General features: G+C 44.2%; 1 protein-coding gene across 1 annotated transcript in view; it reads left to right on the plus strand.

Moving 5' to 3' along the window:
* The window catches only part of USP42 (ubiquitin specific peptidase 42), a 43555-nt gene that overhangs the window by 19837 nt on the left and 7215 nt on the right, over nucleotides 1-16503 (plus strand). The window contains exons 3-13 of the mRNA XM_044915731.1: nucleotides 3797-3907; nucleotides 6114-6216; nucleotides 7128-7195; nucleotides 7896-7966; nucleotides 9073-9155; nucleotides 10054-10165; nucleotides 10967-11107; nucleotides 11295-11395; nucleotides 12683-12836; nucleotides 14475-15191; nucleotides 15322-15416. Coding sequence (XP_044771666.1) covers nucleotides 3797-3907; nucleotides 6114-6216; nucleotides 7128-7195; nucleotides 7896-7966; nucleotides 9073-9155; nucleotides 10054-10165; nucleotides 10967-11107; nucleotides 11295-11395; nucleotides 12683-12836; nucleotides 14475-15191; nucleotides 15322-15416 — 1756 coding nt within the window. The remainder of the gene's footprint in view (nucleotides 1-3796; nucleotides 3908-6113; nucleotides 6217-7127; nucleotides 7196-7895; nucleotides 7967-9072; nucleotides 9156-10053; nucleotides 10166-10966; nucleotides 11108-11294; nucleotides 11396-12682; nucleotides 12837-14474; nucleotides 15192-15321; nucleotides 15417-16503) is intronic.

Genomic DNA, 16503 nt, shown 5'->3' on the forward strand with positions numbered 1-16503 from the left:
TTGATGTTCTAGGGTTTCTTTTTTTATTTTTTAAAATTAAAAAAAAAAAATTTTTTTTTTAGGGTTTCTTTTTTTAAAAAATCATTTCCTTTTTTTTTGAGAGAACTTCCCTTAATCATTCTTTTAGGATATGTCTACTCATGACAAGTTTTCTTAGTTTTGCTTCACCTGAGAATGTCTTGATTTTGCCTTCATTCCTGAAGAGTGTTTCCACTGTGCATAGGATTCTGGGTTACAGTCTTTTTCTTTCAGACCTTGAAAATTGTTTTGCCACTTCATCTGGCCTCCATAGTTTTTGATCTGCAGTTTCCTGTCATTTTTCTTTTGTTTTTTTCATACACTTTTATAGGTAAGGTATTGTTTTTCTTTCACTGCTTTCAAGATTTTTTTCTGTCTTTTTTTCTTGATGGGGTTTGCTCAGCTCCTTGAATCTGTAGAGACTTCTTTCACCAAATTTGGGAAATTTTCAGCCTTCATTTCTTGTAATACTTTTTCAGCCCAGCTTAGTCTCTCATTTCCTTCTGGGAGTCTGATGACATTTGTGCTAGATGTTTTATTAGGGTCCTACAGGTCCCTGTTGCCCTGTTCATTTTTCCCCCAGTCTGTTTTCTCTCTGTTGTTCAGAGTACATAATTTCTATTGTTCTGTCTTCATGTTTACTGCTTCTTTCTTCTGTAACCTCCATTCTTCTGTCTAGCTTATGCACTGAGCTTATTTTGATTATTGTATTTTTCATTTCTAAAGTTTCCATTTGGTTCTTTATATCTCCTGTTTCTTTGTTGAGTCTCTATATTTTTCATTTGTTTCTAGTGTGTTCATAACTGTTGAGTCATTTTTATCATGGTTTCTTTAAATCCTTTGTTACATAATTCTAACATCTCTGTCATCTGAATTTTGGCCTCTCTTTATTGTCTTTTTTCACCCAGTTGAGAAATTCTTGGTTCTTGGTATGATGAGTGATTTTCACTTGAAACCTGGACATTTTTATGTTAGAAATTTTATGTGGATATTATCTGTTAATTGTTTCAGCTGACTTTCTGTGATACCACTCTGGCAAAGGAAGTAGTATTAGATTGAGGTAGAAGTCCAGCTTCCCTACTCAGTCTCCATTGACACTCAATGGGATGGGGCAGGGGTTGGGGTTCCTCATTCCTGCTCCTCACCTGGTCTCCACTGACACCAGGCTTTGTACTACCGGGTGATGGCGAAAGTCCTGATTCTGAAACTACCCCAGTGGAGAATTGGAGGGCGTCTTCTTTACTACCAGGGGGTGGGGTAGAAGTCCAGGTTCCTGACTTGGTCTTTGCTGTGGGATGGAGTGTGGTTTGTTATCACCCAGCGTGGATGAAAGTTCCAGCTCCTAATCCATCTTCTCTAACACTGCTCCAGTGGGTGGCTTGGGATTCCTCATTACAGCCTGGCCAGTGGAAGTTTAGGCTGCCCACTTGGCCTTTTTTGGCCTAGGGGTCAGGGGGTCATAGTTTTTCTGAGACTTGTGGCCAGTGTAGAGAATTACTGTCTAAAGGTTTTCTGTCTTGCCAAGCTCCCTTTTCCTGGTCTTTTGGCTAAAGAGAGAGCAGGCTTTCATTGAGGCTTTGTTCTATTTGTTCGTGTTTCCAGGTTGCTGGCTTCTTCAGCTCTGGACTATATGAGGCACAAAGAAAACCCAGGGAACTCACCACAGTGTCATTCCTTGGGTTCCAGAGTTGCTAGCTTGTCTTTTACTCTCTTTCACAGCCTTCTTATGTTTGCTTCTTATGTTTTGTGTCCGGGGCTTTTGTACTTCGTGAAAGGAATAGGGAAAGGAACTTTTATTCCATCTTTCCAGAAGTGAAAATCTCGTCTTTGTTTTCGAAAGATGTTTTCATGGGGTATAGAACTCTGTGTTGACATTTTTATTCTAACACCCAAAAGATGTTACTGCATTGTCTTGTGTTGTTTCTGACAAGAAGTCTGTTGTCAGTTTTACCTTTGTTTCTCTGTACATGTTTTTATTACTAACTGCTTTTATGATGCTGTCACTGTTCTCAGCAGTCTGAGTGGTTCTTTGTGTAGTTGTCTCTTGTTTTCTGTTTGGGAAATCCCAAATGATCTGTAAATGTACTGTTTCAAATTTGTGTGGCTTCTAGTCATTAGAAAAAACTTTTATTTTTGTAAATGGAGCACCATTAACCTTTTCTGGTGTATCATTCTGTGAACTTTAACACAGGTACAGGTTCATGCACACCACTACCGCTTTAGGACACAAAACTGTAGAATCACTCTAAAAATCTCCCTTGTGCTCTCTGTACACAGTCATCATTTCCTGAGATATTTGTTCTGTCCCTTCAGACTGCAATTCCATGTCTATTTAGGGACTAACTTGAAGGAGTCCCGCTGCTCACTGATAAGCTTATCTGTTTGTTGTTGTTGTTTTGAGTTTGTGTGTGTATGATTCATTATGGATGATTTCTGTTGCAAAGTCTTCAAGTTCACTGATCTTTTCTCCCCTCTGTCTAATCTATTGTTAATCTCGCCCAGTGTGTTTTTCATCTTGAGATTCTACTTTTCACCTGTAAAATACATTGGCTCTTGGCTCTCCCTAACATGCTCTTGTTCTTTTCTATCTCCTTGAACATGTGATTGATTATGTGTACAAGGTCTTTTTTTTTTTTTTAAAGATTTTATTTATTTATTTGAGAGAGAATGAGAGACAGAGGGCATGAGAGGGAGGAGGGTCAGAGGGAGAAGCAGACTCCCTGCCGAGCAGGGAGCCCGATGCGGGACTCGATCCCAGGACTCCAGGATCATGACCTGAGCCGAAGGCAGTCGCTCAACCAACTGAGCCACCCAGGCGCCCTACAAGGTCTTTTTTAACGTCATTGTCTTTGCGTCTATTATTTGTGCCATTTCTGGGTCTGTTTCTGTTTATTTTCTCCTTGTTATTGGTCATTCCTGCATCTTTGCATGTCTTGTGGTCTTTGATTAGAACTTTATGTTTTGGGGTGCTGGAGGGTTTTTTTTTATTCCTATAAATATTTTTGAGCTTTTTTTCTGGGACACAGTTATGTCACTTGGAAATGGTTTGAACCTTTCAAAGCTTTTAAAGCTTTGTTAGACAGGTTCTGAGCAGCCTTTAGTTTAAGGCAGAGTTTCTCAATCTCAGCACTATTGATGTTTAGAACCAGATAATGCTTTGTTGTGGGGGCTGGCCTGGGCCTCTTGTAGGATGTTTAGCGGCATTTGTGGCCTCTGCTCACAAGATACCAGTAGAACCAGTTAGTCATGAGCTAAGAATGGTTTTCACATTTTTTTAAAGTTGTAAAAAGGAAGAAGAAAAGAAGAAGAATATGCAACAGAGACCCCTGATACGGCCGACAAGACCAGAATATAATATGGAGAGGCTTTTAGCCTCTTGTATGGTGACTTTTTTTTTTTTTACTGTTTGAGACAAATACTAGTATAAGAGAAAACTTACTTTTCCAGTATAAAGAGTAGTTAAGAGCACAGGCTTTGAATATGAAGAAAATTTTGAGTCCAGTATGTGTCTTCCACTTAATACTGTTTGACACTGGGCAAAATTTTAACTCTCTGAGCCTCAGTTTCTTCTCTTATAAAATTGAGCCAGTGTATACTTATCACTTGGGTTTGTTAGAGAATTAAATGAGAATGAATGAAAGTATGTAGTTCAAGGTGTGACACACAGTAGCTGTTGTTGTTACTTCACTTCAGGTTTGTGCCCCTTATTTAAAATATTCTGTGATGTCTGTATGAAGTCATATTTTCTAATTTGGAGGATTATGGTCTTATCTTTCAGGTCATGCAGAAGGATTTTGTATGATGTGTACAATGCAAGCACATATCACTCAGGCACTCAGTAATCCTGGGGATGTTATTAAGCCGATGTTTGTCATTAATGAGATGCGGCGTAAGTATCATCTGTAGTAGTTTATGTTAGTGTTTATTAGGTAATTGGTCTTAATGGCCTAACTGGTAAAAGGTGAGCTCCTGGTGTATTATAGAAAACAAACATGTTTTATCATACGTGGGTATGGCTTTAATTGATAACAAATCTTTAGTAAAACATTTAGTATAGAAACACACTTTGAAACCACAGAAGATGACAGTGTAATAAGGTATTCAGTTTAATATAAGCAAATTAATTTTTTTTTTTAAAGTAGGCTCCACGCTAGTGCCCCACGCTAGTGCCAGCGTGGGGCTCAAACTCACAACTATGAGATCAAGATCTGAGCTGAGATCAAGAGTCAGACATTAAACTGACTGAGCCACTCAGGCACCCCACAAATTTAAAAATTTTAAAAACTCACTTTCTTAGGGGTGCCTGGGTGGCTCATTCGGTTGAGCGTCTGCCTTTGGCTCGGGTCGTGGTCTCGGAGTCCTGGGATCCAGCCCTGCATCAGGCTCCCTGCTCAGCGGGGAGCCTGCTTCTCCCTCTGCCTGCCTCTCCCCCTGCTTGTGCTCACTCTCTCTGTGTCTCTCTCTCTCTCCATCTCAAGTAAATAAATAAAATCTTTAAAAAAAAAAACCTCACTTTGTTCATGAATTCATTGATAAGTTTTACAATGATTTTTTCCGCCAGGTATTTGGATTATATGCTGAGTTATACTATAAATATTGTCCCACAGGTTTCTTTAAATAGTTTTGAATTGGTTTTAATTCAGTGAATGAGCATTATGCTATGTATAGCGTTAGGAATTATCAAACTAAAGTTATTTATACTCTTAAAGGAACATTTAAACTCGTAACAGCAAATTTGTGGATAAATTTCACTTTTTCTATTTAATTTTTAAATGACTTGAAAATTTTCTTTTGCGTTAAAATGACCCTACTAAGGTACGTGAAATGCCTTAATGCACTTTCTATGTGGTTTTGTAATAAACTTTTACATCATCTTAATTAACTGAGTTAGAAGGTAAAAAATGCGTGCAAATAAAAAAGGAGCCCTAACTGTTAATCTGGAATCTAGCAGGGTAATTACAGGGGTGGATAATTATACAGTGACAGTCTATAATCCTTTTGCCTAAAAAGCTGCTGAAGATTAAGAGGTGTTCTATTGGCCCTCGGCAGTATTAACAGGCCAGAGGAGACAACGCAAACATTTTTTAAGCAGTGTTGGATCCTGGCAGAATTTTAGCCAGGGGAAATTTTGTTTGTTTAATTTTGTACATATAAGGATAGATTAATTATTTTTAAAACTAGACTTTAAGAAAAGGTCATCGCTGCTTGTGTGCACGTATATCTGTGAGCTCACGTAACCCCACACACGTGGCGGGATCATGAGATTGCCGTTTTTATAGGCAGAACCGGCGGAATACGGGCAATTTCCTCTGACTCAAGCTAGTATGTATTTCTGTATATTCATGTATAGAAATTGTTCTATTCATGTTTTATTTTGATATTGTCTATGCTGTTTTTTGTTTGTTTTCAAAGATTTTTATTTATTTGAGAGAGAGAGAGAGCATGAGAGGGGGGAAAGTCAGAGGGAGAAGCAGACTCCCTGCTGAACAGGGAGCCCGATGTGGGACTCGATCCCGGGAGTCCGGGATCATGACCTGAGCTGAAGGCAGTCGCTTAACCAACTGAGTCACCCAGGCGCCCCGCTGTTGTTTTTTATTATGTCATTTTGTCTTGCAGCCATTTAGTCCATTAGAAGCAAGGCTGCAGAGATGCTGAGCACACAGTGTGTTCTGTGGGTTGTTGAGACAGAACTGAGATGGATTCAGACATTTATGTTTGCTGTGGATTCTCTTAGGGAGATCTAGCACTGAATTTAAGATTGCACTAACATCACCTTTCAAACAAACATAACGTTTTGAACAAATTTTTGAGACAATACAGCTAAAGTTGAATTTATTCAAGTACAGTTTTATTAACTTCCTGCAGACCTGGAGTCTCTGGGCTCTCAGGAGCTCTAGGCCATGTGCACTTGTAATGGTCTAAAGGGCGTGGTCCTCGCTGTTCTCAGGATAGTGTGTGTTAGTGCTATGTCCTCATAAAATAATTAGCAGATGTATTCAAACCGACAGATGGTCATTGGATAGAATGTCTGGGGGGGTACAGCCGGGGCGTATCCCATGTGATGATAAAGCCTTGTCTTTACTTAAACTTCACAGGTATAGCTAGGCACTTCCGCTTTGGAAACCAAGAAGATGCCCACGAATTCCTTCAATACACTGTTGATGCTATGCAAAAAGCATGCTTGAATGGCAGCAATAAGTGAGTACAGCAAAGCATTGGTCACTTCTCCCCTTGGCATCGCTGGCTTACTGGAGTTCAGTTTTGCCTTTTACGATGAATGCACAGAGCTCTGTGTTTGCTTCACTTTGACTTTGCACTGCCTCTGCCTCAGGTGATTTCCATCATTTTAAAACGATAGAAAAATTTGAAGGGTGTGCTTACTATAACAATGTGGGTTTAATTAGAGATGTCAGGAATTGGGGATTGGTTTTGCCATTACTCAGTTTCTGAGTATCAGCATCCCTTTGCAGATCTAAAACTAACCGCTTTTCCTTTCTAGTTGTGCCCAGCATTTTTTCTGCTCCTCTCCAGCCTCTGAAATCTGTGTGTGTTCCCTGAATCTTCCTTAGTCTGGTCAGTTACCAATTCCTGCAGTTTATTCCTTAAAATCTAAATGTAGCCTCAAGAGGAAGATTTCGAGGACGACTAGATACCAAATCCTAACCCACTTGCATTGCCTGAACACACCTGGTAGATCTCCTGTTCTCCTCCCACTGTCGCTGTCACTGGCTTGCCTCTGCTTGCTTGGATGATGGACCCCAGAGCAGAGAAGAACGCTCTGCGCTCCCTGCCTTCACCAGCCGGTCCACACATCCATGTCACAGCCTTGCTGCTTGCTTCTGGGCCAGATTCCTGCCTCAGTGTCAAGTCTCTCTCAGTCCTATCCTATCTCTTTCTACCTCTCCACAGACCCTCACTGTGTTCTGGTCCAGGCAAGATGATTCTCTGGCTGCCATGCATACTGATGTCCTTTTATTTTGTGGCTTCCTATTTTGAATTCTTGTTCTTTTATAGATTTTTGTTCTTGTTCTTTTATAGCTTTTAAAATTCGGTCACAGCATGTATAATTATTGTAGAACTCTTGTCTCATATCACTGTTTGTTTTTCAGATTAGACAGACACACCCAGGCTACCACCCTCGTTTGTCAGATATTTGGAGGATACCTAAGATCTAGAGGTAAAGTTTTATTTAAGGTTGATAAAGAGGTACATGCATGTGGTTAAAAAAGTGCAGTAGGAAAGGGTTAGCAATGGAGAGTGTGTCTCCCTTACCCCGCTCAAAGGCAGCCCCTGTCCCACTTTAGAGTATAGCCTTCCAGTACTTTCCTGTGTACGAGCAGACTGGGGTGTGTTAGATGGATCTCTTTCCTTTTTCTCTTAACATGAGAAGTCTTTTTACGTTTCGGTACATGTAGGTAACATGGTCTTTCACGGCTAAAGAAGAATTCCATTTATTCGAGTCCCATAACAATGGATTTTGAGGTTGTTTCTAATTCTTCGGTGTTTTTATTACTATTAGTCATTCATGGCACTTTCTTATACAGTGCCTTTATGTTCATGTAAAAGTGTCTAAGTAGGATGAGTTCTTAGTAATTAGAATTTCTGCATTAAAGGGTACGTGTGTTTTAAATTCTGATACTCCAGGTCGTCCTTCCAAGAAGTTATACCAGTTCACATTCCACCAACAGCACATGTGGGCCACATTCATGACACTTTGGTTCACACTGTGTGTGGTATTAACACTTTTTGGCCCAATCTGAAAAATGTACTTTGTTTTAATTTTTTATTTTAATATTTTTGTGTTCTGTCATTTCAGTAGTTGATATTGCCATAAGGATTACACTTTGCTTATTCTTTGCGTTTTATTTTCATTTCAGTCAAGTGTTTAAATTGCAAAGGTGTCTCAGATACGTTCGATCCATATCTTGATATAACGTTGGAGATAAAGGTACGTTTGCTAATTGTGGTGGCGAGGTTAGAAAAAGACAGACTTTGTGTAACTTTATCTGTAGTTCATTTATAAACTTAGACTACACTTGCTAGAGAATACGAATTGAAACCGTTCATATGCCGCGACTGTATTCAGAGGGGATAATGTAAGATTTGTAGCAGGGAGCATACAGACTTTTTCTTGGCCTTTGACTTTTCACTTGATAGATTGTTATGATAAAACCAGAATTTGATGCCTGCATTAACCCAATTTAGATGACTGTCATTGTTTAGAAACTGTTTTGTTTCTAGCATTTTCTAAGTTCCTATCTTTTGTTAAGCTTTTATTTTTCCAATTACAAATGTAATACATGTTTAGGATAGAAATGAGGAACATTGCAGATGTGTAGAGGGTCCCGTTCCTGAGGATGAACCCTTAACAATTCGATATAAACTGGGGGCGCCTGAGTGGCTCAGTCATTAAGCATCTGCCTTCGGCTCAGGTTATGATCCCAGGGTCCTGGGATCGAGCCCCACATTGGGCTCCCTGCTCTGTGGGAAGCCTACTTCTCCCTCTCCCACTTCCCCTGCTTGTGTTCCCTCTTTCGCTGTCTCTCTCTCTGTCAAATAAATAAAATAAAAATCTTTAAAAAAAAAAAACCAATTTGATATAAACTGTTCCAGAACCCATTATTTACTGCTTATAAAAATGCGATTACACCTTAGGCCTGTTTAGCCACTTGCCACCTTCCCGTAGTTCTGCTCGGTGGCTTCTCTGTGCGCACGGGCCTTGACAGTCGTGTGGCGGCCCCCTGAGCGTGAGCACCACCATTCACATGCCCCTTTCCTTGCTGATGGGTGTTTGGTTTGTTTCCAGTTTTATGTTCTTTTGAAAATGCTGCAGCGAGGAACTCTTTACATGTCGTTCACTTTGATCTGCATGGTTTTTAACAAGGGGAAAATAATTGGATGGGTACACGTATAAAAGTCAACATCATAATAAAAGAGAAATTTCCTTCTACATAAAAATTCATATTGGCATTTAGACCTTTGAGTCGTCTCTTCTTTCTTCGGTCAGGGGGCAGTGAGAGGGCCCGTGGTGCTGACGCTGTCCTTCTCTTGCAGGCCGCTCAGAGTGTGAACAAGGCACTGGAGCAGTTTGTGAAGCCAGAGCAGCTCGACGGGGAAAACTCTTACAAGTGCAGCAAGTACGAGGGTGTGGTGGCGGGGTGGCTTGCATCGGGGATGGGGGTGTCTCAGGAACACCCCCCCCCCGCCCCCCACGAGACCCCTGTTAGCTTCTGTGATGTCTGGGAGGACACTGGGTCTCCATGCTCCCGGGGCCGGAGTGCTCAGTGTCTCCGGGTTTACTCTCTTGAGAGGCGTGCACCTCTGCCCTGGGGAGGCTCGGTGCCCCATGACTGGGAGGGTTTGCGGGGGGCGGCCCATGGTAGCTGCTGCGCCTTGTGTGGCCCAGGGGACGCATCTATGGTGAGCAGCGTTTTCATGGACTCCTTATTAGGAGAGGCGGTGATGGAGTGGGGCTCGCTTTCTCCCAGCGCAGTTAAGGCTCTTGCTCTCTCATCTGGTTCTCACCCAGGATTCAGGGTGGTATGGGCTGGAAACCTCTAGTATTGATGATTCATTGCTGTGTTTCCCTGTGAAGTCAAGAGAGCCTCTATTTGAAGAAAGTCCTGTTTCACATGTTTTAGTAAATTTACATTTTAGAATCAGGTACTATGGGTGATCGTTACCAAATACTCATGTCTTGGGGGAAGAAAGCTCCCCACGACCACAGGCACTTTCCTGTTCTAAGCTCCATGGATGGTCACTTTGTTTTGAATTGAGAGAAGTCTGTATTCACCTAATTTTAAAATTATCTATGGCTATGTGGCTTCTCAGAAACTGTCCTAGCTTCCTTTTTTCTTTCATGCTAATTGAGCAATCTCCCCCTGTCATAATTTTAGTGTTTTCACTGTTGGTTGAGAGGGGTCATGTTTTTTAGCTAGTAGCTTTCTTTTAGGTTTAGTGGGAAATGTTTCAGAGAAATAACAAGGGAAAGACTAAAAAATATATATATAAATCTTTGTTTCTTTTTATTTCAAGGTGTAAAAAGATGGTTCCAGCTTCGAAGAGGTTCACTATACACAGATCCTCTAATGTTCTTACACTTTCTCTGAAACGTTTTGCAAATTTTACTGGTGGAAAAATTGCTAAGGTATGTTGATAATATTAATAACCTTTTATGTTGTCTCTCTCAAGACTTATGCGTCAGTAACTATCAGGGGTTATAAACGACCTAATTGAACAGTTTGTTACCTGAGTTCCTAAGTTCTTCTAGTACTTATTGGGGGAAAATACGTCAGAGCATTGAGCTAGCAGTAATGTGTTACGTGTGTTCGTGAGTGTAGTCTCTCTCTCCTTCAGCTGGTTAGACTTTCTGATGATAAAACTGGTAACTGTGATCTGCACTTGGGCTTCATGGTCAGGGAAAGTGGGGAGATACAGGGAGAGCTGGTGTCGTTTGAAATCCGAAGAGGACGCCCCTGCTGGATCTCACATTCTTTCGTCAGCGTTGGTTTTCCTGTTTGTTGAGGTTTTCTGAGGGTAGCACACTGAATTTTCATATTTTCTTTCCACTTCCTGAAGGCTGGAAGTATCAGAAATCAGTAGTATGCAAGAGCTCTAAACAATCCCTTCCCAAAGAAGTAAAACTAAGTTAGGCCGAAGTGCAGAATTAGCGTTCCATTGTGTCCTGTGGCGAACTCAGAAGGTTCACTTAACGTAGAGCCTTGTTTGCTTCAAGGAAATCAGGAATACAGTGGGAGTGCACTAAGTATCTGTGAGTTCAGGGTGGCTCCAGGCTGATCGTGTCTTTTGAAATGTGGTTCAGTGTGTTAGGTTTCTGCTGGAACATCTGAGGGCACAAAGTCCTGCGCTTGGGTCTCCACGAGGATATGCGGAATGATCTGGGCCTTCAGAAGTGACATTCCTTGATCCTCTTTCCATTTCTGTTTAGGATGTGAAATATCCTGAATACCTGGATATTCGACCGTACATGTCTCAACCGAACGGAGAACCGATTATCTATGTTCTGTACGCAGTGCTGGTACACACCGGCTTTAACTGCCACGCCGGCCATTACTTCTGCTACATCAAAGTAAGCCATGCAGGTGTTGGTGACTGTTTTTAAGGTAGCCTCTAAGGTAGCGCTGGTGCTCCTGGGGGGCAAGGTGGGACTTCTGCAGTGAAAATATGAAAGCCCATTCTTCTTACATTTCTCTTGATTGGTGTTCTCTCTTTGTCTAATTATATCTAATTTCTCTTTTGTTGGCTTTCTTTTGCAGGCTAGCAATGGTCTCTGGTATCAAATGAATGACTCCATCGTGTCTACCAGTGATATTAGATCGGTACTCAGTCAACAAGCTTATGTTCTCTTTTATATCAGGTATCATCAGGAAAACAGATTTTCACATTTTCTGTTACGTCATTTCTCTTCATCTCAACATATTTAAATTCAGTATTCGGTTATTTCTGAAACAGCAGCTTAATGATGCCAACAGAGTAAGGGAGGTAGTTTTGGGTAGGGATTAGGAGTTGGATTAGCTTCCAGCTCCTTGGCAAGTTGATAATGAAGCATGCAGAGAAAGCGCATGGTGATGGCAGAGGGCAGGCTGCTGGTGGCAGCACACGGCGGGGGGCTGGGGGAGGGGGAGGCCTCAGGAAGGGGCCTCTGAGGACCTGGGTGTGGTCACCTCTCAACCACTGAGCACAGGCAGCCAGTCACCTTCCTGGGCCAGGCCTGGCTCGACACCTGCTCATTTGCCTCCTGTTGCTGCTGCGTATTCCAACTCACTAATTCCATTTCTGGAAATGTGTGGTCTGAGAAAAAGTCTGATGTGTGCTCCAAGGCATTCATTTATAGTAGCTGAAAATTAAGAACATTCTAAAATTTCCGGGGCGTCTGGGTGGCTCAGTCGTTAGTCATCTGCCTTCAGCTCAGGTCATGATGCCAGGGTCCTGGGATCAAGCCCCACATCGGGCTCCCTGCTCAGCTGAGAGCCTGCTTCCACCTCTCCCTCTGCCCCTCCCCCCTGCTCGTGCTCGCTCGCTCTCTCTCTGTCTCTCTGTCAAAATCTTTAAAAAAAAAAAAAATCCTAAAATTTCCAATATTAGCAGAATGAGCATGTAAATTGTAGCATATCCATGTGTTGGACTATTACACAGCTGTTAAAAATGATTTTTATAATGCCTTTTTTCCCCCCCTAAATGATACAAGAAAGTGCTCTTGTATCATTGTATCCATATATCCTGTATATATGGAGAAAAAGCAGTTTGAAATCTTTTACGCTGGAATTGAAAAAAAACAGTACAGGCTGAAGCCTGGAGGATGTTCCAATAAATCTGAATAGTAGATGCCTCTCGTGGGTGAGACGAGGCACCGTATTTGTGTTTCTGACTTCTGGGTACGGCCTTCCTCTAGCGGCATGTACTTAAAATTAGAGAAATAGAAACAAACAGAAAGGAAGAATTGCTTTCCGGTGGTGGCATCTCCGGAACACACAATCACAAATGCCACTTGCCCGGTTGTCTTTCTTGTCTCCCTGTCAGAGCAGCTGTGCCCCCAACCTAGACCCAGAGGGGTCCTCTGCAGACGTAGCTCTGTGCACTGCAATGACTCTCTTCTAAGGACGTGCCGTATGAAGCCCTGAGCGCTGTCCCTCTCTGTCCCTAGGTCCCACGATGTGAAAAATGGAGGTGAACTCACTCATCCCACTCACAGCCCCGGCCAGTCCTCGCCCCGACCCGTGATCAGCCAGCGCGTTGTCAACAACAAACAGGCTGCGTCAGGCTTTATCGGACCACAGCTCCCCTCTCACGTGATAAAGGTAACATTCCAGAGGTAGGATGCAACCTCTGTGCTAACTTGGGTATTGTTCAAAGCCTCTGGGTCACACTGCGGTAGCTGCCGTGTCCTCGTACGACTGCGTTTCCTGTCAAGAAAGTTTATTCAAGCCAATAATTATAAAATAAATAATAATCTCAGAGTGTGAATGTAATGAACAAGAAGAAAGTCTGGGTATAGGTATATTTAAATGCTAGAGATTTTATTTTATTCTATTTATTAAGATTTTATTTGAGAGACGGAGTGAGCGAGAGATAGAGCACATGAGCAGAGGGAGAGGGAGAAGCAGGTTCTCTGCTGAGCAGGGAGCCCGATGCGGGACTCGATCCCAGGACCCCCGGATCATGACCTGAGCCAAAGGCAGACGCTTAACTGACTGAGCCACCCAGGTGCCCCTAAAAGCTAGAGATTTTAGCTCTCACTTTGGACTTCCGTTCAGAGTGGACTAAATATTTGGGGATTCTTGATGAATACTAGCAACAAGAAAGTGACTCACAAAAAGCATATTTTCAGTGTGTCCATGTAGCCCTTTCAGTAGTGTGATGTGTCCTGTCTGCCATCCAGCGGGTCAGACGCACCCCCTGCTGGCCTCTCCGGGAGAGTTGGTGGAATGGCTGGGTCACGTGACACGCAGGGCTTCAGGAGGGAAGGCCGGACATGCGCTGGCCTTATGCAGTGATTATGGACAGCCTGTCCGTGTGTGGAAGCAGCCCGCCCCCTGTACCACGGTGCTGTAACAGCCTTTCCGCTCGAGTGTGATTTGTTTGGAATCAGCAGGTGGTCTGTTGTGTGCTGTTCTTTATGGACATTGGACAGTGTTTGGGTTCTGGCTGGAGTCAGAAATCAAAGGCCTCTGGGAGCCAGGCAGGTAATGGGCTTCTGCACTGGGCTCTGCTTAACAGTAACATCAGGACCCTGGCCCGCTGGAGAGCATGTGCCCTGTGTGGAGGCGTGGCTAAGACTGATTTTTTCAAGGTTTTTTGTTTTCCTTCATGTGAAACCTTCTAGTGTTAAGACAGCAACTGATTCAGGTATTCAAGAGAACTGTGAAGGCCGTGCAGAACCCCTCTGTGAATGAGATCTCACCCACGGCCACCAGTTTGCCCCTGTAGGATAGAGCAGCAGGGGTGGAGTCTGGAGCAGAACAGTTCACGAGTAGGATTCGGAGGGGACAAGAGGGAGGGGACGGCGCCCAGAGCAGCTCCCTGCGTCTGCCCGTGCCCCCCGTCTCCCTGGCTGCCTTGGCCAGTGGTCATTCCCCACTAGCTGGCACTTCCTTCCGCCTGTAGAGCAGCAGGCTTCCAAGAAACCCAGCCAAGGAAAACATACATGACTCTGTGCGCAAGGGGCCTGTTCATTTCTGTCAGACAGAAACAGAAAGAATTTGGGCTGGGGTTTGTTCTCGGACAGAAATAGTTGTTGATTATTTACCAGAAAACACGGGCCCATGAAAGGTTTATGGTGGTCAGGGGCAGACAAGAGGAGGGGGTGTTTCTGGGTGTGGGAAACCTGATATTCCAAAAAAGAAAAAGATGAGCAAAATGGGAAGGGCTCCCAGCCAGAGTGGATTCTTTGTGACCGTTCCTGGGGCTCTCACCAGCTGGGGTCTTCTTTCTTCCAGAACCCACCTCACTTAAATGGGACCGGGCCATTGAAAGAAGCACCAAGCAGTTCCATGTCGAGTCCTAGTGGAAATTCCAGTGTCAGCCGGGCTGGTTCTGTTAATGCTTCGACTTCTGTTCAAAACTGGTCCGTTAACAGGCCCTCAGTGATTCCAGAACATCCCAAGAAACAAAAAATCACGATCAGTATTCACAACAAGTTACCTGTTCGTCAAGGCCAGTCTCAGCCTAACCTTCACAGCGGTTCTTTGGAGAACCCAGCCAAGCCTGTTCCCTCTTCTACCGTTACCAATTCTTCTGCAATACAGTCTACCTCGAGCGCACCTACAACGGCAGTTTCTAGTAAAGTCACAAAGCAGATGACCCCGAGCGAGTCCTGTTCCAAGCCGGTGATGAATGGCAAGTCCAAGCTGAACTCCAGTGTTCTGGTGCCCTATGGCGCCGAGTCGTCCGAAGAGTCTGACGAGGAGGCGAAGGGCCTAGGCAAGGAGAATGGTCTCGGTACGATCGAGAGCTCGAACTCTTCTGTGCAGGATGCAGAAGATGACGAGGCCTCTCCGCTCGAGCTTCACGAGGCCCTTGCTCTGAATGGTGCTGACAGTATGGACAGCGACCTGAAGGAAAACGGTCTGTCTTGTGATGGTGCCAGTTGCCAAGTCCCGCCTGCTCTACCCACAGAAAATCCCTTTGCTAAGGTGAATGGCCTGCCCGGAAAGGTGAGCGTGTTGGGTGGCCCCGGAGGGTGGGGGGCGGGCTGTGCTTGACTCTCGTACAGCCGCTCACTGGCTGGAGATCAGGGGGTGCCCGGTGGCAGCAAGAATTGAAACACTTTGTTTTTTATTGCAGTTGATGCCCGCTCCTCTGCCGCCTCCCCCAGAAGACAAAATCTTAGAGACTTGCAAACTCAGCAACAAAGGGAAAGGCTCGACAGAAGAAACCAGGTAAGACGGCGACAGGAAAGGACACTGTGACCGTGTCCATGCACACGCCGCTGCTTTAACACTGTGCATGTCTCATCGTGGACCTTTTGAACCCTGGAATGATTCTGTGGCACCCTTCCGAATCTGACACCTAGCCTTCCAGTGACAAACGTGAAGACTCCCAAGGTTGTAGGGCAGGGCTTCTCGGCTCCATCGAGTTGCAAGTATTTTGTTCTGCTTCTTCTAGAATCCTGAAATTGCATTCATAGATAAGACAGTCTTCCTCCACATTGAATGCTTTGTTTTGCTTTTTTAAATCGGTACATTGCCTGAGTGTAATGTAATGGGAAGGAAGACTGGAACATACCACGCGGTGGTGTTTCGGTTTGCACACATCCAGGTGGCCCCGCGAGTGCACACCGCCCTGCGCAGGTTTGCTGTGAGCCTCGCCGCATGGGACGTGGCCTGGTGTCCAGAGCGCAGTCCCACGCACACATTTCGCCATCAGGGGTGTGACGTCCTCATGGGGGACAACTTTTGGTGACATTCTGGTCGTCTCTGGATTCACGCAGTAGTTGTGTTCCTGGAACATGTCACGTCCATGAAAACCGCCAGTAATCTGGCTGGGGTGTTGGCCCACGTGGACGTGGGACTTCACTTACTCCCTGCATGGCCCTGCCCGCTTGTGCTAGTGGGGCTCCCCCATTTCTGTGACAGCCCAGAATGCACCCCACACTTCAGAATGGCCCCTGGCAGGGAGCTGCCCTTCCTGAAGGTTTAATTACTAAAATGGAGTGGAGTCCATCTGTAGGCGAAGAACACTCCTTTCAGTTTACCTTCAAGAGGGGACGGCGTGAACCCTCAGTGGCTTCCTTCCCTAGTCTAGCTTAGTTTGTCCTCAAATGTCGTGTGCGTGAGGATTACCGTAGACGGTTGTTAACCATAGACGGTTTTGTAGACTGAACCATGAGTGTACCGTAGCCCAGTGGGTGCTGCTCTCTTACGTGCCGGCTCGGGAATCTCACGGCCTCGCGTGAGGTGACTTGTCTGTACCGATCTCATCTGTGCTCTCTCCCCCCAGGTATTTTCCCACTAAAATGTGGGGCCC

The sequence above is a fragment of the Neomonachus schauinslandi genome, chromosome 5 (genome assembly GCF_002201575.2).
Source record: "Neomonachus schauinslandi chromosome 5, ASM220157v2, whole genome shotgun sequence".
NCBI classification, from domain to species: domain Eukaryota; kingdom Metazoa; phylum Chordata; class Mammalia; order Carnivora; family Phocidae; genus Neomonachus; species Neomonachus schauinslandi.